The sequence below is a fragment of the Callionymus lyra genome, chromosome 18 (assembly GCF_982586985.1).
Source record: "Callionymus lyra chromosome 18, fCalLyr1.hap1.1, whole genome shotgun sequence".
NCBI lineage: Eukaryota > Metazoa > Chordata > Actinopteri > Syngnathiformes > Callionymidae > Callionymus > Callionymus lyra.
Genome location: NC_141835.1, coordinates 2132663 through 2159236, shown reverse-complemented (window position 1 = coordinate 2159236; position 26574 = coordinate 2132663). Strand labels below are relative to the sequence as shown.

The 26574-nt window shown below is 38.9% G+C and overlaps 1 protein-coding gene across 4 annotated transcripts; it reads left to right on the top strand.

Annotated features, from left to right (window-relative positions):
* Nucleotides 1-2361: 2361 nt before the first annotated feature.
* On the top strand, nt 2362-25557 carry ddhd1a (DDHD domain containing 1a). Of its 4 annotated transcripts, none has more exons than XM_087780320.1 (16): nt 2362-3527; nt 4801-4977; nt 6473-6574; nt 8980-9108; nt 11074-11221; nt 11594-11703; nt 15641-15747; nt 15801-16063; nt 18731-18806; nt 18921-19070; nt 19706-19770; nt 19831-20003; nt 22703-22897; nt 22967-23689; nt 23757-23977; nt 24224-25557. In XM_087780320.1, the coding sequence occupies exons 1-14, from the start codon at nt 2831-2833 to the stop codon at nt 23152-23154; spliced, it is 2580 nt and encodes an 859-aa protein (XP_087636446.1). In that variant the 5' UTR covers nt 2362-2830; the 3' UTR covers nt 23155-23689; nt 23757-23977; nt 24224-25557. The 4 variants fall into 4 exon arrangements, with proteins under 4 accessions (XP_087636446.1, XP_087636445.1, XP_087636447.1 ...); XM_087780319.1 differs by having other exon boundaries at nt 23735-23977; XM_087780321.1 differs by lacking the exon at nt 23757-23977.
* Nucleotides 25558-26574: the final 1017 nt, after the last annotated feature.

Here is a 26574-nt window from a genome sequence, read left to right as displayed (position 1 = left end):
TTGTTAAAACTGTTAAAACTGTTAAAATTGTTAAAACTGTTAAAACTGTAAAAACTGTTAAAACTGTTAAAACTGTAAAAACTGTTAAAACTGTAAAAACTGTTAAAACTGTTAAAACTGTTAAAATTGTTAAAACTGTTAAAACTGTTAAAACTGTTAAAACTGTAAAAACTGTAAAAACTGTTAAAACTGTTAAAACTGTTAAAATTGTTAAAAATGTTAAAACTGTTAAAACTGTTAAAACTGTAAAAACTGTAAAAACTGTTAAAACTGTTAAAACTGTTAAAACTGTTAAAATTGTTAAAACTGTTAAAACTGTTAAAACTGTTAAAACTGTTAAAACTGTAAAAACTGTAAAAACTGTTAAAACTGTTAAAACTGTTAAAACTGTTAAAACTGTTAAAACTGTAAAAACTGTAAAAACTGTTAAAACTGTAAAAACTGTTAAAACTGTTAAAACTGTTAAAATTGTTAAAAATGTTAAAACTGTTAAAACTGTTAAAACTGTTAAAACTGTAAAAACTGTAAAAACTGTTAAAACTGTTAAAACTGTTAAAACTGTTAAAATTGTTAAAACTGTTAAAACTGTTAAAACTGTTAAAACTGTTAAAACTGTAAAAACTGTTAAAACTGTTAAAACTGTTAAAACTGTTAAAACTGTTAAAACTGTAAAAACTGTAAAAACTGTTAAAACTGTTAAAACTGTTAAAACTGTTAAAATTGTTAAAACGGTTAAAACTGTTAAAACTGTTAAAACTGTTAAAACGGTTCACTTTAAAAACCTCTCGTGAAGATCTCAGCAGGACATGTTGGTTCAGGAGCAGCATCTTCCACAGATCCTCACACAGTCCACTCACCTGTAGATACAGGTGCACATGAAGAAAAGAAATAAAAGTTTAGGTTCTGTTACTGCTGGTTATTTGTGTTATAGCTTCTTATTTCCTCCTTTGATTCTGTTCTGACATAAAACAACACTTTGTGTTTAAGTTTCTGGTTCTAAATGCACAGAAATAGAAAGTGTGGTAATAAAGTGTTAATATTTGAATTTATATGTTTTATAATAAAGAATAAAACGTGTACGACCATAAACAGTGATTATACGAGTATTTTCTTAAAGAAATGATGTAGAAAAGCGTATTTATTAAAAGAACTATGTTTGGATTTCGTGGCGAAAGTTCTTTTTCTTCTTGTTGTTGTTAATGCTAATGTGAAGGACTTTGCTGCCATCTACAGGTTTGACTGTGTTAGTGCAACTACTCGTTATTATAGTTCATTATACTTTGAAACGACATATGTTTAGAAAAACAACCTTTTACACGCGCAGGCGCAGTGAAGGTTTGTTCTCTGATCTTATTATCAAATGGAAGTAAAACCTCAACGAATAACAATCATCATCAAGAAGAAAGACGTTTAATATTCTTTATTTGATCTAATTTCCCGAACGAGAGGATTAATGAAGTCAATATAAGATAGTTTTTAATCAACCACTTGTACAGTTCTGTAGCGAACTAAAAATGAACTATTATATGTTATATTATACAAGTTAAAATTAAAACAATTTATTATAAAATAACTTTTTTTATATATATATAGTTATATATAAGTTTTTATTACACCAAAATATTTGTACACGAGTATAATCCTTGTCAAAATATCGCTTATATGCGGGTAAAAGTTTGGTTCTGGTCAAAATCTCACATTGTTTGCTCACAATAAACTCAAAATTCATCTGAGAACCTGTTGCTGGACATTCGATGTTAATATATTTCTGATTTTTGTAGAGATTTTCTCCACATGTATGTTCAAGTTTATGTATCTATGATACTGAGAAACTCGCACCAAATCCCTGTACATCTAAGTGTTTTTATTTCATTCTTTTTTTCGAATGTAGTGTCGGAAATATAATACAATATATTACAATATAATAAATATTCACCACAAGCGCCGAGTTCAAGTCTTGACGTTGACATTATTGCTCATAAAACCAAAATTAATATCACGGATGTTTATAAATACACTTTTATTTGTTCAGGCTTTTCTTTGATTCTCTGAGACTCCTGTGTTTGTCTCTGTATTATCTTGATCTTTAAAGTATATACTTTATTGAATATTGTTTTGATTGTTTAAGCGCTTTGTGACCCTGGTCTGGAAAATATCTATAAATATAAATTACTTACTTACTTAAGTGCTTATCGACTGTGTCTATGTTGCCTTTGATGTAAAACTCTTTCCTACGCATCACTATCTTAATTACATGATGCTTCGCTCGAACTACTCGAATATAAAAAGCGCATAAATAACCAGTTCGTTATTGACGCGTCGTTTCTGCGCATGTTTAAAAAAAAAAAAGAAGAAAAAGCTTTGTCTCCCTCTACCGGTCGACGGGAGAACCGCAGTCCACAAACATCAAACGTCACCACGTTCTATAACTTTCACGCGCGCGTCCACGCCTCCTGCCCCGGAACCCCCGGGCGCGCGCACTCCAGTGGTCAGTGCTCGCGTGACTCGTCGACGCGCATGAAGTCCTCGAACGAGCCTGAGCTCCAGACGCGCCGACACTCACCCGTCAGAGCCCGGGAGAGGAGCAGCAGCCGAGCCGGAAGTCCTGGAGCTAGGAGGCTAACGAGCTAGGAGGCTAACGAGCTAGGTGGCTAACGAGCTAGGTGGCTAACGAGTTAGCTGCGGAGTTTGACCGGCGGCTCCAGCTAACACCCGCGGGAGGAGGAACAAGATGGAAGTCGTGGATTTAAATTCAAGTTAACGTTTGTTCAGGAGGCGACAGAAGCGCCGATGGTTCCGGGGACCGAGCGACTTGTTCCGCGGGTCCGTGATGAGCGTGTTCAACGGCCAGACCTCGACCTTCTTCCCTGCGCCCGCTAGCAACAACAACCACCCCCAGGACCGGGACCGGGACCGGGACTGGGACGGGGATGTGACCCGGTGCTGCCGCTACATGAGCCCCATGGACGAGAGCGTCACGGCGGGCATGTCGTCCATCCAGTCCGGGCTGGACGCGCACCTGCCGGGCGAGCACGAGCGGCACCAGGACGGACTGTTCCTGGACCTGAGTCCTCCTTACCTGGACCTGGACGACGAGAGCAGCGCGGGTCCGCTGTTCGAGCGCCGGAAGAGGTCCCGGTCCAACAGGGACCGGCAGGACGAGGCGGTGGTGGAGCTGGGACCGGAGGAGGTTCGCTGGTTCTTCAAGGAGGACAAGAAGACCTGGAAGCCCTTCGTGGGTCACGACTCGCTCCAGATCGAGTGCACGTACCGGGACTACGTCCAGGTGACGTCAGGTGTGGCGGCAGGTGTGGCGGCAGGTGTGGGGGGGTTCTGCAACAATAACGGGCTCCAGAGTCGAGATCCGGACCGGCCACTGGAGACCAGGACCAGCAGCGTCCATGAAGACCCCCTGGAGAGGTTCTCCTCGGACGGGGTCCAGATCCTCGTGGAACCAGTGTGTGTCCGAGGAGGACTGTATGAAGTGAACGTGGTGGAGAGAGAGTGTGTTCCTGTTTACTGGAAGCGTGAGTACATGTGTGTTTAAACACACTTTCTATCTACACATCAGAACCAGAACCTTGTCTTGTCAGTGTCGTCAACATGGTTCTGGTGTCAGTTTAGAATAAAAGGATTAAATAAGATCAGAACCAGGAAATATATGCTTTTTAAAAGTCATATAAATCATAAATAGTAGTGAAACATGTAGAAATAGACGATGTAACATAACTGTTGAAATATAGACTTCTTTAAAAAACAAAAGGAAAGTTTTCTCAAGACAATACTTTAGAGACGAGTACGATGAAGGTATTTGGATGTTTTTCTTTGTCAAATAAATCAAATGAACTCCTTTCGTGACCATTATAAGAAACACTTTCTACATGTAACTTCAAAAAACACACACATAATCTCACAATATCTTGTAAATATTTTAGTGTGAAATACAAGTACATGTATACACTCTATACTTCACAATATATTTCATCGTTGCCCCCATTTCATGATTTGTATGGAGTCGCCAGGTTCTTGTCGAAACCCTCAGAATAACTTTTGACAGCCTTACACCCCAGCTCGGGCTCTGAGGTCTGTGGATCAGAATCTACTGATGGTTCCTGAACTTCAGGACCAGAGGAGAGAAATCCTTCCAGACTGTTGCTCCTAAGCTTTGGAATAGCACTATACAAATAAAAATTACTTACTTACTTAATTCTTAGGAAATTTTGGATTTAGACTCATACTTAGACTCGTACAATATTCATCATCTATAATTCTTATTCATTCTAAAGTGATCCTGAGATGTTGGCGTGTGATAGATCTTTCTTCATATAAACATAGCGTGTTCCTTCCTTTATGTTCAAAGCTTCTTTTGAGGACCAGACTTGATGGTCAGTCCACGTCCACGAAGGGTTATCATGGATCGTTAGAACATTAAAAACTGTTCTTGACTCTCTAGAGTCTGTAATACATTATTAAAGTGTTTACGATGCAAAGGTTTTAAATGAAGCTGGAATTAAATGATTTGTTCCTTTAAGCTGGTTGTGATTCACATGGTCCAGAATATCGAGGGAACATCTGTAATTACTGTCATGTGACGAAGAGGGTTCGGACTAATGTGTTCTGGACTGAACTCGACCAGATCCGAGGAGAATCAGGGAATAATAAGTGACTCCGAGTCCGTTTCTTACTCAGAAACTGTCAAGTGTAACCACGACTGACCTCGCTCCTCGCACGCCGAGGACCGGGACTCTCCCGGGTCCCGCCGAGCCGAGTCGGGTTTAATCAAATGTCCCTCCTTCACAGAACAAGACCACATCCCCGTGATGAGAGGCCAGTGGTTCGTGGACGGCACCTGGCTGCCCCTGGACGAGGAGGAGAGCGACCTGATCGAGCAGGAGCATCTCAAGCGCTTCCCCAGCCAGCAGGTGCAGGACCCGCTGGAGGCCGACCAGGTGGTGAAGACCATCGACAGAAAGAACGGTGAGTCTGGGACTGATCTTCTGAACACACTTGATGCTGACCCGACCTCACGTGGACCTACATTCAACATCCGTACGATATCAACGCAGGTGTGACTCAAACATTTCTCGCCATCGCTGCCTCCAGACAAACGTATTAGAGAGTAGATGTGAGACTGACACACTCTTTGATGCAGACTCAACACACAAGAGCTCCTGTGTGTGAGTGTGTGAGTGTGTGTGTGTGTGAGTGTGTGTGTGTGTGTGTGTGTGTGTGTGTGTGTGTGTGTGTGTGTGTGTGTGTGTGTGTGTGTGTGTGTGTGTGTGTGTGTGTGTGTGTGTGTGTGTGTGTGTGTGTGTGTGTGTGTGTGTGTGTGTGTGTGTGTGTGTGTTGAATACAAGCAAAAGACTGTGGTTTAAAGCACAGAGTGGATGCTGTTGAAAACAATTGGTTAAATGAGGTATTTTCAACTAAAATGTTGATTTTGTGGAGAATTAATTCTTGTAATTTGTCTTGAAATGAGTGTTAAATGTGTATTTTAAGTGTAGAACCCTTGACGTGTTATGACGTCATAGTTGTAAATCCTAGACCTCGACAAAGGAGTGTCGTGTACACACCTCCCCCGGCTACACAAATCCACATGTAAAATTTGCTTAGAATAGATCGTTATCAACTCAGAGTAGTTTCCTTTTCAGCAGACGTTCCACTGCTGCTCCTCCAACTATCATGACTGACGGACTATAAATAAAGTCGCCTCTGGAGTTTTTTTTTTACATTTTATAAAATTGGATTCAGAAAACCTGCCCGTTGAAGCTTCTATTCTTGTTGACGTCGACACAAACACAGGCTTCAGGTCCTGCAGGTTTGAGTGAAGATTATGATCTCCAGACAGAAATGTTCACGACGACATGAAGGAGCGACGACTGGACGACTGCCAGCTGATCATGTGACGGCGACTCTTTAAACGATGACACTGAAGATACATTTATGTATTTTAAGGGTTTTAAACGCTCATCCTTGAACGGTCTCAAAGATGATCTGTTTGTAGACCTGGAGTCGCTTTCAAAAACAACACATGTTCGCTGGTTATCCTCTTGAAAGAATCCTGCACTCACATAACTTATTTATAAAAGGATCAATGGACGTCGACCCAGGACTGCAAACTCACTTCCTGTCCACTCAGCACAGCTCCTGAGACGTCTCTGCTGAGGGCGCCGGGCGTCAACCCGGCGTGGACTGGTTTCATTTGGAACCAGTTATTTGATAAACAAATGATTTGTAAATGAACTGCCATCCCTGTGATTTCTACTCCCCTTGATGATGTCAATAACATGTGTCTTAACAAGTGATTTTATTTTAATGACATTTAAATCACCGACTTCATCTTGAGCTCGCGGCTCACGGTTCATCGTAACGAATCCTTCGCCGTGAGCCGCGAGCTCAGGATGAAGCGATCTGGTGAGTGTGACTTCCTGTTGTGCCGTACGGACGATTCTCACTCTCTTTTGGTTGTTAGTTCTCTCCCACCTCCCCCCTTTCTACCTCCCATTCCTATTCAAATGGAGTGGATATCAGACGAGTGCTAGAACCACATGTCACAAGCGCAAACGCTGCCAAGGTACCGTACAAATGTCTTTGCATCTCTGCCTCCTTCTAGATCCACACGTCACTAGATGTTTATTTGTTTTGCTTCCTGCTCTCGTGCCTCCAGTGTAGTAGCGCTAGTTTGGTCTTTAGATCTGGGATCTGGACTCACGCTCGAGTATTAGTGTTGTGTCCTCCTGCAGAGAAATCACTCGAATAACATGCTTTATTGAAAACTCCTTCACCCTTGACCTCCTCTTATCTCGGCGGCGTCCTCGCTTCCACGCCGTCCTCCTTCTCCTCCTCGTCCTCGTCCTCGTCCTCGTCCTCGTCCTCGTCCTCGTCCTCCTCGTCCTCCTCGTCCTCGTCCTCGTCCTCCTCCTCCTCCTCGTCCTCCTCCCCCTCCTTCTCCTCCTCGTCCTCCTCCTCCTCCTCGTCCTCCTCCTCGTCCTCCTCCTCGTCCTCCTCCTCGTCCTCCTCCTCCTCCTCCTCGTCCTCCTCGTCCTCCTCGTCCTCCTCGTCCTCCTCCTCCTCGTCCTCCTCCTCCTCGTCCTCCTCCTCCTCGTCCTCCTCCTCCTCGTCCTCCTCCTCCTCGTCCTCCTCCTCCTCGTCCTCCTCCTCCTCCTCGTCCTCCTCGTCCTCCTCGTCCTCTTCCTCCTCCTCGTCCTCGTCCTCCTCCTCGTCCTCCTCCTCGTCCTCCTCCTCGTCCTCCTCGTCCTCGTCCTCCTCCTCCTCGTCCTCGTCCTCCTCCTCGTCCTCCTCGTCCTCCTCCTCCTCCTCCTCCTCCTCCTCCTCCTCCTCCTCCTCCTCCGGCCGTGAGACCGTGTCACTAGTTAAACGCCACCATTCACTCCCTTCGGCTCGGATCCGAGCTCCAGAGACGCGCCAACAGAGCCGCTGTTGTGTCGCCGCACTATAGACCTGGATGTACATCACGACCGTTAATCTCTGGAGCTGCTGATAACAACTGATATGATGATGATCCTTCATATGATGCATGATAATGAGTCAATATTAATAAGTATTATGTAGATTATTGTCATGACTTCACTCCGATGCCTCGACTAAATCACTAATCACTGAAAAGGCACTTTAGAAATATCCATTACTTACTTGCATTTCATGACTTTAATCATCTTCCAAATCAGCAGTTTTGATTGACACACGTCCGATCCAATCAAATCCACTCGATGACGGAGAAATCGTCCCATTGGTTCATTTTCTAACCCCTGATGTACTTGTCGGCCTCTTTGAAGTTCTCCGTTAGAAGTTTTGTCGAAACAAAAGACCACGAGCAAAACAATCCACTCAGGAATTTACCCAGCAGACACTGCTCCGCTCAAGCTGTAACCTTGGAACCCGTAGAGGAAGTTGTTCCGATCTGCACTTCCTCTTTTCCTCTCATCCTCCCGCTTTTATTGGACTCTTTTATTTGCACGGTGATGCAGAAAGTTCTACCGTTTCTCTTACTGTTCTTGTTTTTTCACAAAGGTTTCTATATTTAACATCTTTCTTCTTTATTTTCCGTCTACGTTTCTGAGAAGTGCAGCTCGATGGCGACGTCTGCTTGACGTTTCTCTTCTCAGCCGGCAAAGTAGAGATTTGACTGAAGTTTGTGTTGATACTTTGGCGTCTAATTCAATGTAGTTTTGTTACAGAGCGTTTCACAGAAAACTTACTTTTAGATTCTGTCGTTTGTTTGTTTGTTTCCATCTTTTCTGGCTCTGAAGAGGAGATGTTTATATTCTAAGTGTGAATCATCTGGAGGTCCAGGGAGATGTCGTCGCGTCGATTAAAGTGTGTTGTTGTTGTTTTGATCTGCCACTCGTGGGACCGTTTCACGAAGCCTCTCAACAGAAGTGGGTTTTTCCGTCCGTCGTTGGGACAAATCGATGCTCTTGACTCTGAACGTGTTTTAGAAACGACCGACTTCCTGGTTCCACCTCCGAGATTTCTGTCAGATTCCTGGTTAGTGTGGCAGAAGGTTGACCTGTAGCACTGCCAGGTCAGCGTAGATGTAACCAGAACTCTTCACCCACTTCTTAAGGGCTTTAACTCCCGGGTTCAGATGAGTTCACAGCCGTGACTGCAGTGGCTCGAGGCCAGAGCGACAGGGATGTGCATGGACTGAATAACCGTTTGATTCTCTGCTTCCTCCTGTAGATCCTCAGGCTTTTACTTGTCTGCTCTCTAGTGACACCATTAATGTAGTTTTACTCCCATTAGTCTTCTGCCTTAAACCAGGGCAGACAAGCAATCGCTCATCTTTGAATCTGTGTGTGAAACTGTGTTTTTATCCTGCAGATCAAGTCTGTTTGATCGTGCGATGAGCTTAGCATTGAGCTAACAGACCCCCCCAGAGACCCCCATCTTTCCTCTCCCAACACTATCCTCTCCTCGATGGTTCACCCTCTCACTGACCTGCTCTCTATCCTTCAGCCATTCACAGTCTCAAGTTGAGTCGGACCCACGTGGACTGGCACAGCGTGGACGAGGTCTACCTCTACAGCGACGCCACCACCTCCAAGATCGCACGGACCGTCACGCAGACGCTCGGCTTCTCCAAAGGTTTGTTTTTGTTCTTTTATCACCAGAATGATGAGGTTTTTAGGGCGAGTGTGTGTTTGTCAAGAGTGTGTTGATGCGTATCATGATACAAAGATACGATGTATACTGATAGTGTAGTAAGTAAGTATATATGTGTAGTATTGTCCAGTACTTGACTCTGGTGTTGTGATAGTGTAGTTACAAGGATATATGTGTAGTATTGTTGAGTACTTGACTCTGGTGTTGTGATAGTGTAGTAACAAGTATATATGTGTAGTGTTGTCCAGTACTTGACTCTGGTGTTGTGATAGTGTAGTAACAAGTATATATGTGTAGTATTGTCCAGTACTTGACTCTGGTGTTGTGATAGTGTAGTTACAAGGATATATGTGTAGTATTGTTGAGTACTTGACTCTGGTGTTGTGATAGTGTAGTAACAAGTATATATGTGTAGTGTTGTCCAGTACTTGACTCTGGTGTTGTGATAGTGTAGTAACAAGTATATATGTGTAGTATTGTCCAGTACTTGACTCTGGTGTTGTGATAGTGTAGTAACAAGTACATATGTGTAGTATTGTCCAGTACTTGACTCTGGTGTTGTGATAGTGTAGTAACAAGTATATATGTGTAGTATTGTCCAGTACTTGACTCTGGTGTTGTGATAGTGTAGTAACAAGTATATATGTGTAGTATTGTCCAGTACTTGACTCTGGTGTTGTGATAGTGTAGTAACAAGTATATATGTGTAGTATTGTCCAGTACTTGACTCTGGTGTTGTGATTGTGTAGTAACAAGTATATATGTGTAGTATTGTCCAGTACTTGACTCTGGTGTTGTGATAGTGTAGGAACAAGTATATATGTGTAGTATTGTCCAGTACTTGACTCTGGTGTTGTGATAGTGTAGGAACAAGTATATATGTGTAGTATTGTCCAGTACTTGACTCTGGTGTTGTGATTGTGTAGTAACAAGTATATATGTGTAGTATTGTCCAGTATTTGACTCTGGTGTTGTGATAGTGTAGTAACAAGTATATATCTGTAGTATTGTCCAGTACTTGACTCTGGTGTTGTGATAGTGTAGTAACAAGTATATATGTGTAGTATTGTCCAGTACTTGACTCTGGTGTTGTGATAGTGTAGTAACAAGTATATATGTGTAGTATTGTCCAGTACTTGACTCTGGTGTTGTGATAGTGTAGTAACAAGTATATATGTGTAGTATTGTCCAGTACTAGACTCTGGTGTTGTAGTATTTACAGACCACATGATTCTTGAAGAAGTCATAACTGCTTTAATTTGTTTTCAAACCAAAATATGTCCAAACATCAGCTTTAGAAGCTGCTGGAGTCACTGTATCCTCTCGTCCTCAGTCATCATTCTTCCTTTAGCCGTGGATGACGTAACGAGCGCTGCCATCTAGAGGCTGGAAGTTAAACCGCAAATGCTGTATTTGGTCATGTTAATTGTACATTTTTAGAAATCTAATGAATCTCTGGAGTCAGTTTGTTTCACTCACGGTGCTACAAAGATCTTCTCAGACTCTAAATGAACACCATCAACTGATCTGTGGCTGGATTTTTCCTCGTTGGTCTTTTCTATCTGCAAAGCCGGTAAACTGTTTTGTTTTAAATACTCTTTTATTATTTCTACAATACCATGAATAGGCCCATTCATTGAGTTTAAAACCTTGAGACAAATAAAGAGTCGATCGTTATTCAATTTAAGGCCTTTTAAAGGTTGTTCAATTCCTCCTTTGTTTTTGGCGACGATCACAGGTTTGATTGTTATTCTACTTCCAACATGAAGTATTATATCAACATGATCATCTTGAGAAGCAAGTGAAGTGAAACACGGTGTGTTCCCAGATGTTCCCAGATGTTCCCAGATGTTCCCGTCTTACTATCCATTTCAGTGGAACATCTTGAGGACACGTTTCTCAGTGTAAAGTTGAGATGAGGTTCTCAAAGACAACACCTTCTTGCAGCCTCCAGCAGCGGCACGAGGCTCCACCGGGGGTACGTGGAGGAGGCGTCGCCCGAGGACCGGCCGCCCCAGACCACGCACATCGTCTTCGTGGTGCACGGCATCGGGCAGAAGATGGATCAGGGGCGCATCATCAAGAACACTGGCATGTGAGTGAAAATATGACCTAACAGTCGTGATCCGTCGCTCCAGCGTCGGATGAAGATTAGTCTTAAGCAGGTCAAGTAGAGCGAGGCGTGGATTACAGCCTCACAGGAGGAAAGATCAACCATATGTTGCGCTGCGTTTAGTTTAGTGGTTAATAACTGCAGTTAGAAACACTCATGAATGATTAAAACACACTTTAAAGATGAGTTAAGATTCAAGTCTATCTTTGAATAGATGCTTTTATCTTTACATCCCAGTGAGAGTCGTTAGTGCGTCAGTGAACAGAAGATACTGACCTGCAGTACATGTTTAAACACCAGTGCAGGTCTATGACTCACCAGCACTTGAACAATAACCCTTTCGTTTGTGTGAAGGTTGAGGGAAGGCGTGAGGAAAATGGAGGAGAAACACTTTGCTGAGCACAATGAAGAGCATGTGGAGTTCCTGCCGGTGGAGTGGAGGTCCAAGTTGTCCTTGGATGGAGGTTCGTTTTCTCTTTGTCGCTCCTACGTACACATCAGCTAATCCATGTGATGTGTAGTGAGGGGGGATTATAAGTATAATGTATATACAAGTATAATGTATATAGAAGTATTGTGTGTATATATAAGTATAATGTATATATAAGTATAATGTATATATAAATATAACGTGTGTGTATATATAAGTATAGTGTATATATAAATATAATGTGTATATATAAGTATAGTGTGTATTTAAATATAATGTATATACAAGTATTTCTAAATACATTTATTTAGAAATGACTTTGTTTGTTTCAATCTTAGCATCAACTTTAATCAAACAATTTTCAACTTTAATCAAACAATTTTCAACTATAATCAACAATTTTGAACTATAATCCAACAATTTTCAACTATAATCAAACAATTTTCAACTATAATCAACAATTTTCAACTATAATCCAACAATTTTCAACTTTAATCAAACAATTTTCAACTATAATCAAACAATTTTCAACTATAATCAACAATTTTCAACTTTAATCAAACAATTTTCAACTATAATCAAACAATTTTCAACTATAATCAACAATTTTCAACTATAATCAAACAATTTTCAACTATAATCAACAATTTTCAACTATAATCAAACAATTTTCAACTATAATCAACAATTTTCAACTATAATCAACAATTTTCAACTATAATCAAACAATTTTCAACTATAATCAACAATTTTCAACTTTAATCAAACAATTTTCAACTATAATCAAACAATTTTCAACTATAATCAACAATTTTCAACTTTAATCAAACAATTTTCAACTATAATCAAACAATTTTCAACTATAATCAACAATTTTCAACTATAATCAAACAATTTTCAACTATAATCAACAATTTTCAACTATAATCCAACAATTTTCAACTTTAATCAAACAATTTTCAACTATAATCAAACAATTTTCAACTATAATCAACAATTTTCAACTTTAATCAAACAATTTTCAACTATAATCAAACAATTTTCAACTATAATCAACAATTTTCAACTATAATCAAACAATTTTCAACTATAATCAACAATTTTCAACTATAATCAAACAATTTTCAACTATAATCAACAATTTTCAACTATAATCAACAATTTTCAACTATAATCAAACAATTTTCAACTATAATCAACAATTTTCAACTTTAATCAAACAATTTTCAACTATAATCAAACAATTTTCAACTATAATCAACAATTTTCAACTTTAATCAAACAATTTTCAACTATAATCAAACAATTTTCAACTATAATCAACAATTTTCAACTATAATCAAACAATTTTCAACTATAATCAACAATTTTCAACTATAATCAAACAATTTTCAACTATAATCAACAATTTTCAACTATAATCAACAATTTTCAACTATAATCAAACAATTTTCAACTTTAATCAAACAATTTTCAACTATAATCAAACAATTTTCAACTGTAATCAAACAATTTTCAACTATAATCAACAATTTTCAACTATAATCAAACAATTTTCAACTTTAATCAAACAATTTTCAACTATAATCAAACAATTTTCAACTATAATCAACAATTTTCAACTATAATCAAACAATTTTCAACTATAATCCAACAATTTTCAACTATAATCCAACAATTTTCAACTATAATCCAACAATTTTCAACTTTAATCAAACAATTTTCAACTATAATCAAACAATTTTCAACTATAATCAACATTTTTCAACTATAATCAACAATTTTCAACTTTAATCAAACAATTTTCAACTATAATCAAACAATTTTCAACTATAATCAACAATTTTCAACTTTAATCAAACAATTTTCAACTATAATCAAACAATTTTCAACTATAATCAACAATTTTCAACTATAATCAAACAATTTTCAACTATAATCAACAATTTTCAACTATAATCCAACAATTTTCAACTTTAATCAAACAATTTTCAACTATAATCAAACAATTTTCAACTATAATCAACAATTTTCAACTTTAATCAAACAATTTTCAACTATAATCAAACAATTTTCAACTATAATCAACAATTTTCAACTATAATCAAACAATTTTCAACTATAATCAACAATTTTCAACTATAATCAAACAATTTTCAACTATAATCAACAATTTTCAACTATAATCAACAATTTTCAACTATAATCAAACAATTTTCAACTATAATCAACAATTTTCAACTTTAATCAAACAATTTTCAACTATAATCAAACAATTTTCAACTATAATCAACAATTTTCAACTTTAATCAAACAATTTTCAACTATAATCAAACAATTTTCAACTATAATCAACAATTTTCAACTATAATCAAACAATTTTCAACTATAATCAACAATTTTCAACTATAATCCAACAATTTTCAACTTTAATCAAACAATTTTCAACTATAATCAAACAATTTTCAACTATAATCAACAATTTTCAACTTTAATCAAACAATTTTCAACTATAATCAACTATAATCCAACAATTTTCAACTTTAATCAAACAATTTTCAACTATAATCAAACAATTTTCAACTATAATCAACAATTTTCAACTATAATCAAACAATTTTCAACTATAATCAACAATTTTCAACTATAATCAAACAATTTTCAACTATAATCAACAATTTTCAACTATAATCAAACAATTTTCAACTATAATCAACAATTTTCAACTATAATCAACAATTTTCAACTATAATCAAACAATTTTCAACTATAATCAACAATTTTCAACTTTAATCAAACAATTTTCAACTATAATCAAACAATTTTCAACTATAATCAACAATTTTCAACTTTAATCAAACAATTTTCAACTATAATCAACAATTTTCAACTATAATCAAACAATTTTCAACTATAATCAACAATTTTCAACTACAATCAAACAATTTTCAACTATAATCAACAATTTTCAACTATAATCAAACAATTTTCAACTTTAATCAAACAATTTTCAACTATAATCAACAATTTTCAACTATAATCAACAATTTTCAACTATAATCAAACAATTTTCAACTATAATCAACAATTTTCAACTATAATCAAACAATTTTCAACTTTAATCAAACAATTTTCAACTATAATCAAACAATTTTCAACTATAATCAACAATTTTCAACTTTAATCAAACAATTTTCAACTATAATCAAACAATTTTCAACTATAATCAACAATTTTCAACTATAATCAAACAATTTTCAACTTTAATCAAACAATTTTCAACTATAATCAACAATTTTCAACTATAATCAACAATTTTCAACTATAATCAAACAATTTTCAACTATAATCAACAATTTTCAACTATAATCAAACAATTTTCAACTTTAATCAAACAATTTTCAACTATAATCAAACAATTTTCAACTATAATCAACAATTTTCAACTTTAATCAAACAATTTTCAACTATAATCAAACAATTTTCAACTATAATCAACAATTTTCAACTATAATCAAACAATTTTCAACTATAATCAACAATTTTCAACTATAATCAAACAATTTTCAACTATAATCAACAATTTTCAACTATAATCAACAATTTTCAACTAGAATCAAACAATTTTCAACTATAATCAACAATTTTCAACTTTAATCAAACAATTTTCAACTATAATCAAACAATTTTCAACTATAATCAACAATTTTCAACTTTAATCAAACAATTTTAAACTATAATCAACAATTTTAAACTATAATCCAACAATTTTCAACTAAAATCAAACAATTTTCAACTATAATCAACAATTTTCAACTATAATCAAGCAATTTTCAACTATAATCAAACAATTTTCAACTATAATCAAACAATTTTCAACTACAATCAAACAATTTTCAACTATAATCCAACAATTTTCAACTGTATTTCAGTCACAGCTGCAGATGTTGATATGTTAATGTTCTCCACAGACACTGTGGACTCGATCACTCCAGATAAAGTGCGAGGCCTGCGCGACCTCCTGAACAGCAGTGCCATGGACATCATGTACTACAACAGTCCTCTGTACAGAGACGAGGTGAGTCTCACTCCTGATCTCCTCTGACCTCACCTGACGCCTCGTCTCCTCAGATCACTAAAGGTCTCACCCAGGAGCTCAACAGACTCTACACCCTCTTCTGCTCCCGCAACCCTGACTTCGAGGAGAGAGGAGGGAAGGTGTCCATCGTGTCTCACTCCCTGGGCTGCGTCATCACCTACGACATCATGACGGGCTGGGATCCTGTTCGCTTCTGCCTGCAGGAGCATCACGCCGTGGAGAAGGAGCTGGACCTGAGCTGGACCTCCTACGAGGAGAGGCTTCTGCTGGAGCAGCTGAAGCACACCAGGAAACGGTACGACACTAGATCGTCACGTGACATTGATGATCACATGACACGCGTAATGGTCACGGAAATCATCACACAATTAAAGTGCACAATGAACATGAAATGAATGATGATCACATGACTTGAACGAATGATCACATGACGTTAATGGATGATCACATGACTTAAACAAATGATCACATGACTTGAACGAATGATCACATGACATTAATTGATGATCACATGACTTAAACGAATGATCACATGACGTTAATGGATGATCACATGACTTAAACAAATGATCACATGACTTGAACGAATGATCACATGACGTTAATTGATGATCACATGACTTAAACGAATGATCACATGACGTTAATGGATGATCACATGACTTAAACAAATGATCACATGACTTAAACGAATGATCACATGACGTTAATGAATGATCACATGACTTAAACGAATGATCACATGACGTTAATGAATGATCACATGACTTAAACGAATGATCACATGACGTTAATGAATGATCACATGACGTTAATGAATGATCACATGACAAACAAATGATCACATGACGTAAACTAATGATCACATGATGTAAACGGAGGATCACATGACGTAAACGAATGATCACTTGACATGAATGATCACATGACGTAAACGAATGATCACATGACGTTAATGAATGATCACATGACTAAAACGAATGATCACATGACTTAAACAAATGATCACATGACTTAAACGAATGATCACATGACGTTAATGAATGATCACATGACTTAAACAAATGATCACATGACGTTAATGAATGATCACATGACTTAAACAAATGATCACATGACTTAAACAAATGATCACATGACTTAAACAAATGATCACATGACGTTAATGAATGATCACATGACTTAAACGAATGATCACATGACGTTAATGAATGATCACATGACGTTAATGAATGATCACATGACATAAACAAATGATCACATGACGTAAACTAATGATCACATGATGAAAACGGAGGATCACATGACGTAAACGAATGATCACTTGACATGAATGATCACATGACGTTAATGAATGATCACATGACTTGAACGAATGATCACATGACGTTAATGAATGATCACATGACTTGAACAAATGATCACATGACTTAAACGAATGATCACATGACTTAAACGAATGATCACATGACTTAAACGAATGATCACATGACGTTAATGAATGATCACATGACTTAAACGAATGATCACATGACGTTAATGAATGATCACATGACTTAAACAAATGATCACATGACTTAAACAAATGATCACATGACTTAAACGAATGATCACATGACTTAAACGAATGATCACATGACGTAAACGAATGATCACATGATGTAAACGAATGATCACATGATGTAAACGAATGATCACCTGACGTAAACGAATGATCACATGATGTAAACGAATGATCACATGATGTAAACGAATGATCACATGACGTAAACGAATGATGACATGACGTAAACGAATGATCACATGACGTAAACGAATGATCACATGATGTAAACGAATGATCACATGACGTAAACGAATGATCACATGACGTAAACGAATGATCACATGATGTAAACGAATGATCACATGATGTAAACGAATGATCACATGACGTAAACGAATGATCACATGACGTTAATGAATGATCACATGACTTAAACAAATGATCACATGACTTAAACAAATGATCACATGACTTAAACGAATGATCACATGATGTAAACGAATGATCACATGACGTAAACGAATGATCACATGACGTAAACGAATGATGACATGATGTAAACGAATGATCACATGACGTAAACGAATGATCACATGATGTAAACGAATGATCACATGATGTAAACGAATGATCACATGACGTAAACGAATGATCACATGATGTAAACGAATGATGACATGATGTAAACGGATGATCACATGATGTAAACGAATGATCACATGACGTAAACGAATGATCACATGATGTAAACGAATGATCACATGATGTAAACGAATGATCACATGACGTAAACGAATGATCACATGACGTAAACGAATGATCACATGATGTAAACGAATGATCACATGACGTAAACGAATGATCACATGACGTAAACGAATGATCACATGACGTAAACGAATGATCACATGACGTAAACGAACGATCACATGACGTAAACGAATGATCACATGACGTAAACGAATGATCACATGACGTAAACGAATGATCACATGACGTAAACGAATGATCACATGACGTAAACGAATGATCACATGACGTAAACGAACGATCACATGACGTAAACGAATAATCACATGACGTAAACGAATGATCACATGACGTAAACGAACGATCACATGACGTAAACGAATAATCACATGACGTAAACGAACGATCACATGACGTAAACGAACGATCACATGACGTAAACGAATGATCACATGACGTAAACAGAGGATCACATGACGTGCATTATGGATCACAGGACGTAGATAATCAAAGGTGGTTAGAAAATGAATAAGTAAAGCAACAAGATTGATAATATTGTTTCTTGCTCCCCCTGGTGTCAGAAAATGTAACTGTTTCGTCACGTCATGAACACGGATGAATGCAGGAAGAGAAACCTTGTGTTCATTCGTTCTCCTCTTGTCTCAGGTTAAGAGAGCTGGAGGATCAACTGCAAACACTGGAAGCCTCCAAACCTTCAGCACCACCAGCACTTAAGTTTAAGGTAGATTTTTATTAGAGGTTAAGAGTGTCTTTCTTAATTATTATCATCGTTGCTGTCATGATGTCATCAGCAGGCGTCGGAAACAAACTCTCTCTGTGATCATGTCCTCGTCAGGTGGAGAGCTTCTTCTGCATGGGTTCTCCTCTCGCCGTGTTCTTGGCTCTCAGAGGAATCCGTCCCGGGACCAGTGGCCACCAGGACCACATCCTGCCCACCTCCATATGCAGCCGACTGCTGAACGTCTTCCACCCCACGGACCCGGTGGTCAGTAGACCTTCACCTTCACCTTCACCTGCACCTGCACCTGCACCTGCACCTGCACCTGCACCTGCACCTGCACCTGCACCTTCACCTTCACCTTCACCTACACCTACACCTTCACCTGCACCTGCACCTTCAACTTCACCTGCACCTTCACTTTCACTTTCACTTTCACCTTCACCTTCACCTTCACCTTCACCTTCACCTTCACCTTCACCTTCACCTTCACCTTCACCTTCACCTTCACCTTCACCTGCACCTGCACCTGCACCTGCACCTGCACCTTCACCTTCACCTTCACCTTCACCTGCACCTGCACCTGCACCTGCACCTTCACCTTCACCTTCACCTTCACCTTCACCTTCACCTTCACCTTCACCTTCACCTTCACCTGCACCTGCACCTGCACCTGCACCTGCACCTGCACCTTCACCTTCACCTGCACCTTCACCTGCACCTGCACCTGCACCTTCACCTGCACCTTCACCTGCACCTTCACCTTCACCTGGTATATATATATATCAAGAGTACATAAGAATAAAGATCGAAGATAGAAAGAGGTCACGAGCGAGTCTTGATTATTTCAATCATCTCGCACGTTCTTCTTAACCCTGAGGTTCTTCTGCTCCTCGTCTCAGGCCTACAGACTGGAGCCTCTCATCCTGAAGCACTACAGCAACATCGCTCCGGTCCAGATCCACTGGTGAGACCCTGTGAGACCCTGTGAGATCCACCTGAGCCAACATGACACTCTGGTCCACAGGTGCACGGCCGTGGAACCCACTCCCTACGACGAGATCAGACCCACCTTCCTGAACCCCTTCAAGGAGCCCACGTCCGACACGGAGAGCCTCCCGAGCCCCAGCACGTCCCCCGTCCTCCCCAGAAGACACTACGGCGAGTCCATCACCAGCCTGGGCAAGGCCAGCATCCTGGGTGAGACAATCCTGCTCTGACGTATGTTCACGTAGAAGGTCCAGCTTTGAAATGGAGAGGAAAGTCCAAATCATCGACGTGGGATTTGACTTTTTTTGTGGCTTTCATCGTGTTTTCGTCGCGAGGAAAAGTCCAAAGTCCACTCTCATGATCTCCCAGCGAGGAATAGTTTAGTTCAAGATTCCGATGAGTTATTAAATCAGTTTTTAACCTCCTGAAGTTCGTTCAATCCTCAGTAAACACGTTAACAATGAACTTATTGACAGCATGAGCCGCAGGAGAGACCGACTCGTTGTTCATGGTTTCCTTCTTTTCACCGCGTCCTGAGTTTTCATATCGATTTCAAAGCGTATCTGCGGCTGTGAATGAAAACTGATGTAACTGTGAGTCTGATCTTGAAGTCACTGATGGTTCTTTGTTTCAAGCTTCGTGATCTGACGCGCCGACAGCGCCATCTTGTGGAGAAAGATATCATCGTTTCACTGACAAACTAGAATGAGTTTAATCACTTCAAGCGTCTTTTAATCGAGATTATTTGAACTAAACAAAACAAGAAACGTAAACATCTGTTTTAAAAGTCATCATAAATATCGATGATCACATTAATGAATTGCTTTCAGCGGAACGAGCTACAGTTTCTTAACATTTACTGCAGTTTTCATGAACTTTATACTCGACAACAATCATCTCAGTTCATTCAACACGTCGAAGGAACTTTAGTTGAAGGAAAAAGACTCTTAAAGCCGCACTATGTAACATTTTAACATGTTTTCAACAGTCAATGACTAGAAAATGAGTTTCTGACGATGATTTTCTTGACGTCACTTTGTCCGGACGACTCCGAGAGTCATGTGACCAAACTTACCTCAGTAAACATCTGTTTTAAAAGTCATCAAAAATATTGATAATTACATTAATAAACATGTGACGACGTCGCTTCAATCATGACGTCGCATTCACTGGAACGAGCTACAGTTTCTTAACATTTACTGCAGTTTTCATGAACTTTATACTCGACAACAATCATCTCTCAGTTTATTATAACATGTTGAAGAACTTTAGTTGAAGAAAAAAGACTCTTAAAGCCGCACTATGTAACATTTTAACATGTTTTCAACAGTCAATGACTAGAACATCTAGATTCTGACGATGATTCTCTTTACCTCACTTTGTCCGGACGACTCTTGAGAGTCATGTGACCAAACTTACCTCAGTAAACATCTGTTTTAAAAGTCCTCGTAAATATTGAGGATCACATCGATAAACATGTGACGAAATAAGGGTCGACGTCGCTTCAATCATGACGTCGCATTCACTGGAACGAGCTACAGTTTCTTAACATTTACTGCAGTTTTCATGAACTTTAAACTCGACAACATTATCTCAGTTTATTATAACACGTTTAAGGAACTTTAGTTGAAGAAAAAAGACTCTTAAAGCCGCACTATGTAACATTTTAACATGTTTTCAACAGTCAATGACTAGAAAATCTAGATTCTGACGATGATTTTCTTTACGTTACTTTGTCCGCACGACTCCGAGAGTCATGTGACCAAACTTACCTCAGTAAACATCTGTTTTAAAAGTCATCGTAAATATTGATAATTACATTAATAAACATGTGACGACGTCGCTTCAATCATGACGTCGCATTCACTGGAACGAGCTACAGTTTCTTAACATTTACTGCAGTTTTCATGAACTTTATACTCGACAACATTATCTCAGTTCATTCAACACGTTTAAGGAACTTTAGTTGAAGAAAAAAGACTCTTAAAGCCGCACTATGTAACATTTTAACATGTTTTCAACAGTCAATGACTGACTATAGATTCCGACGATGATTCTCTTTACGTCACTTTGTCGGCACGACTCCGAGAGTCATGTGACCAAACTTACCTCAGTAAACATCTGTTTTAAAAGTCCTCATAAATATTGACGATCACATCGATAAACATGTGACGAAATAAGGGTCGACGTCGCTTCAATCATGACGTCGCATTCACTGGAACGAGCTACAGTTTCTTAACATTTACTGCAGTTTTCATGAACTTTATACTCGACAACATTATCTCAGTTTATTATAACACGTTTAAGGAACTTTAGTTGAAGGAAAAAGACTCTTAAAGCTGCACTATGTAACATTTAAACATGTTTTCTACAGTCAATGACTGACTGTAGATTCTGACGATGATTCTCTTGACGTCACTTTGTCCGGACGACTCTTGAGAGTCATGTGACCAAACTTACCTCATTAAACATCTGTTTTAAAAGTCCTCGTAAATATTGATAATTACATTAATAAACATGTGACGACGACGCTTCAATCATGACGTCGCATTCACTGGAACGAGCTACAGTTTCTTAACATTTACTGCAGTTTTCATGAACTTTATACTCGACAACAATCATCTCTCAGTTTATTATAACATGTTGAAGAACTTTAGTTGAAGAAAAAAGACTCTTAAAGCCGCACTATGTAACATTTTAACATGTTTTCTACAGTCAATGACTAGAACATCTAGATTCTGACGATGATTCTCTTTACGTCACTTTGTCCGCACGACTCCGAGAGTCATGTGACCAAACTCACCTCAGTAAACATCTGTTTTAAAAGTCATCGTTAATATTGAGGATCACGTCGACGAACACGAGACGAGGTTCGATCATCTGACGCGACTCTTGTTGCGTCCCTGCAGGAGCAGCAAGCATCGGCAAAGGCATCGGAGGAATCCTGTTCTCTCACTTCTCCAGGTCTCACAGCCAGCCCTCGGTGTCTCTGGGTCTGGAGGGGGGTTCGGGTCTGGAGGACGAGGAGCAGCGGAGGACGGAGAGTCAGTCGGCGTACGGCCTGTCCACGCTGACCCAGCCCACCTCGCCGACCCCCGACTCACGTGGGTGCCCCGACGACGGTCGACGCCGGCGAAAACCCCGCGTCTGACCCTTGACCTCTGTGTCCGCAGTGGAGCTGCAGCGCCGCATGGACTTCGAGCTGCGCGAGGGTCTGGTGGAGAGCCGCTACTGGTCGGCCGTGACGTCGCACACCGGCTACTGGTGCTCGCACGACATCGCGCTCTTCCTGCTGTCCTTCATCTACACGCAGAAGAGGGTCCCGGCCGAGCCGGAGGAGGCCAGTCTGGAGCTGGACTGACCCCCGACCCCTGACCCTCGCTGACCTCGTTCATTCCAAGAAGGTGCACTTACTGGTTGGTACGGTTCCGTGGACCTGGACGCACCGGGTCACGAGCGTCTTGTTTGTTCTGCACCTCCTGCTCTCGTCCTCCAGTAGCTAACGGTTGCCTTGACTCTTCACTCCTGTGGCATTATTGACCCTTTAATCGATGGTTTCACGTCATTAACCTTTTATAGACCATCATTTAAGGCATGTACAGTTATTTTTATTAAAGACTTTAAAATTGTGAATAATAATCTTAAGAAATATATTTGAAGATAAAAAAAAAAAAAAAAGTCTACGACGAATCGTTTCCACGGCGACCAGATCCACGGTGGATCTACAGTAGATCATAAGTGGATCTACAGTAGATCATAAGGTGGATCTACAGTAGATCATAAGTGAATCTACAGTAGATCATAAGTGGATCTACAGTAGATCATAAGGTGGATCTACAGTAGATCATAAGTGGATCTACAGTAGATCATAAGGTGGATCTACAGTAGATCATAAGGTGGATCTACAGTAGATCATAAGTGGATCTACTGTAGATCATAAGTGGATCTACAGTAGATCATAAGTGGATCTACAGTAGATCATAAGTGGATCTACAGTAGATCATAAGTGGATCTACAGTAGATCATAAGGTGGATCTACAGTAGATCATAAGTGGATCTACAGTAGATCATAAGTGGATCTACAGTAGATCATAAGTGGATCTACAGTAGATCATAAGTGGATCTACAGTAGATCATAAGTGGATCTACAGTAGATCATAAGGTGGATCTACAGTAGATCATAAGTGGATCTACAGTAGATCATAAGTGGATCTACAGTAGATCATAAGTGGATCTACAGTAGAGCATAAGGTGGATCTACAGTAGATCAAAAGTGGATCTACAGTAGATCATAAGTGGATCTACAGTAGAGCATAAGGTGGATCTACAGTAGATCATAAGTGGATCTACAGTAGATCATAAGGTGGATCTACAGTAGATCATAAGTGGATCTACTGTAGATCACAAGTGGATCTACTGTAGATCATAAGGTGGATCTACAGTAGATCATAAGTTCAGTTTCTACTGGAGGTTTGTCGGTGTGTGTCGGACCTGAGACTCCATGTCGTCGCTCCATGAATGTCCGAGAGCAAACGCACAAGTGCCAACACCTCCCACCGGCGACACACACACACACACACACACACTCACTGTTGCTTCTCGGGATCAAGGGCTGCTGAAGGTCATGTGTTGTGAAGCAGCCAATGAGGCGTGGCTTCAATCATGGCGTTCCTGCGCAGGTGTTGCATTCACTGGAACTCGAGGTGAAGAAGAGACTCTTAAAGCCGCACTATGTAACATTTGAACATGTTTTCAACAGTCATTGACTGACTGTCGTTTCTGACGATGTTTTTCTTTACGTTACTTTGTCCGCACGACTCTTGAGTGTCATGTGACCAAACTTACCTCATTGGCTCGGAGACGGTTTTACTTTGAAGATACTTTTGACCTCAAGATAAAAGTACAAACTGACGGACGAGCGACTTGATCTTGTCTCGTGAACATGTTACAAAAATACATCAGCAAAGTTGAAACACAGTTTTCTTCTCAGTGCAATACACTGTTCTGACACCTGGTGTCGCCACAAACGACATTTTTCATTAACATATTGTCGCTTTAAAGAGAAGTTTTTTCTCTCTTTATTTGATATAAAAGATACTGCGGAAGCAAACGTGACTTTATATTTGAATTTCTAACACAAGGTCTGACTTTGAATTCAAATAAACGTCACATTTCAAGCACAAATTTTGATTCTGTGAAATATTCATGTAAAAATAACATCAGTTAAAACAAATCAATGTAAACAAATACATTAAAAAAATTGAAGAAGTAACAAGTGTGTAGAAGTAAGTAAATGTACTTTTTACATTGATTTTTTTACAGCATCAAAATAAACTCAGCCTTTGTTTTATATTTAACTTTTTCTGTTTAGATTGTTAACTGAATATTTCTTTTCACTTTGAGTTTTACACTGAACTTATGTCTACATTATAAAATAATAATACGTTTAAAGTCTGATTCCGTGGAAATGGTTATAAATTGTTATATTTAGGCTCTGAAGCCACAAACTGGCGTCAAAAGATGATTTAAAAGATGATTTTGTCTCTAGAAAAAGTCAAATAATGATGAATTAATGAAGAACCAGTGACTCCTGACACGCTGGTGATTATATCTTGTTTACGGCGATCAAAAGCTGCTTGTGTTCCAGTAAATGCAACAACGTCGCGCACGAGTTCTGCTTCTGACATGAATGTTTGTGCAATAAGTCGCGCCTGTAACGTCCAAAGCTCTATTTATTTCTTTTATTAAAGCATTTTTTCAACGAGACCTGGAGTGACTTTTGTGTGAGTCGACGAACAAAAGACGTTTGTTTTCAGCAGCGACTGCCTCAGATTGTGGGTCAGAACCAAACATGTCGGTTCTGATGACGTCGAAACATCTTCCAGATGTAGATGACGAGTGTGCAGTTCTCCTCTGGCCGCTAGAGGTCAGTGTTGCATGAGTAACAACGTGGTTCTTTCGCTGAACGAGAATATTTTTCGAGTGTTTTCCATCACGAGCTTCTCACTCTTCACCTGCTCATCGTCTCACTCTCTCTCACTCTTACACGACCTTGAACACACCATAGAAGGAGCAGCAGCTGAAGACACTGGAGGAGATGAATGTGACGTTTGTTGAGGCTGAAGATGATCCTGAAGATCTTTACGTCTCTTTAACTCGTCTTTTAATAACATTTATATTGACCTGAAGGTGTTTATGTCGTCGACGCATCATGACGCATGAACACAACATGAACACACAACAAATCATGAACACACAACAAATCATGAACATCATGAACACGCAACAAAACATGAACACACAACAAATCATGAACATCATGAACACACAACAAATCATGAACACACAACAAATGAACACACAACAAATCATGAACATCATGAACACACAACAAATCATGAACACACAACAAATCATGAACATCATGAACACACAACAAATCATGAACACACAACAAATCATGAACATCATGAACACACAACAAAACATGAACACACAACAAATCATGAACACACAACAAATCATGAACATCATGAACACACAACAAATCATGAACATCATGAACACACAACAAAACATGAACACACAACAAATCATGAACACACAACAAATCATGAACATCATGAACACACAACAAATCATGAACACACAACAAATCATGAACATCATGAACACACAACAAATCATGAACATATGAACACACAACAAATCATGAACATATGAACACACAACAAATCATGAACATATGAACACACAACACATCATGAACATATGAACACAC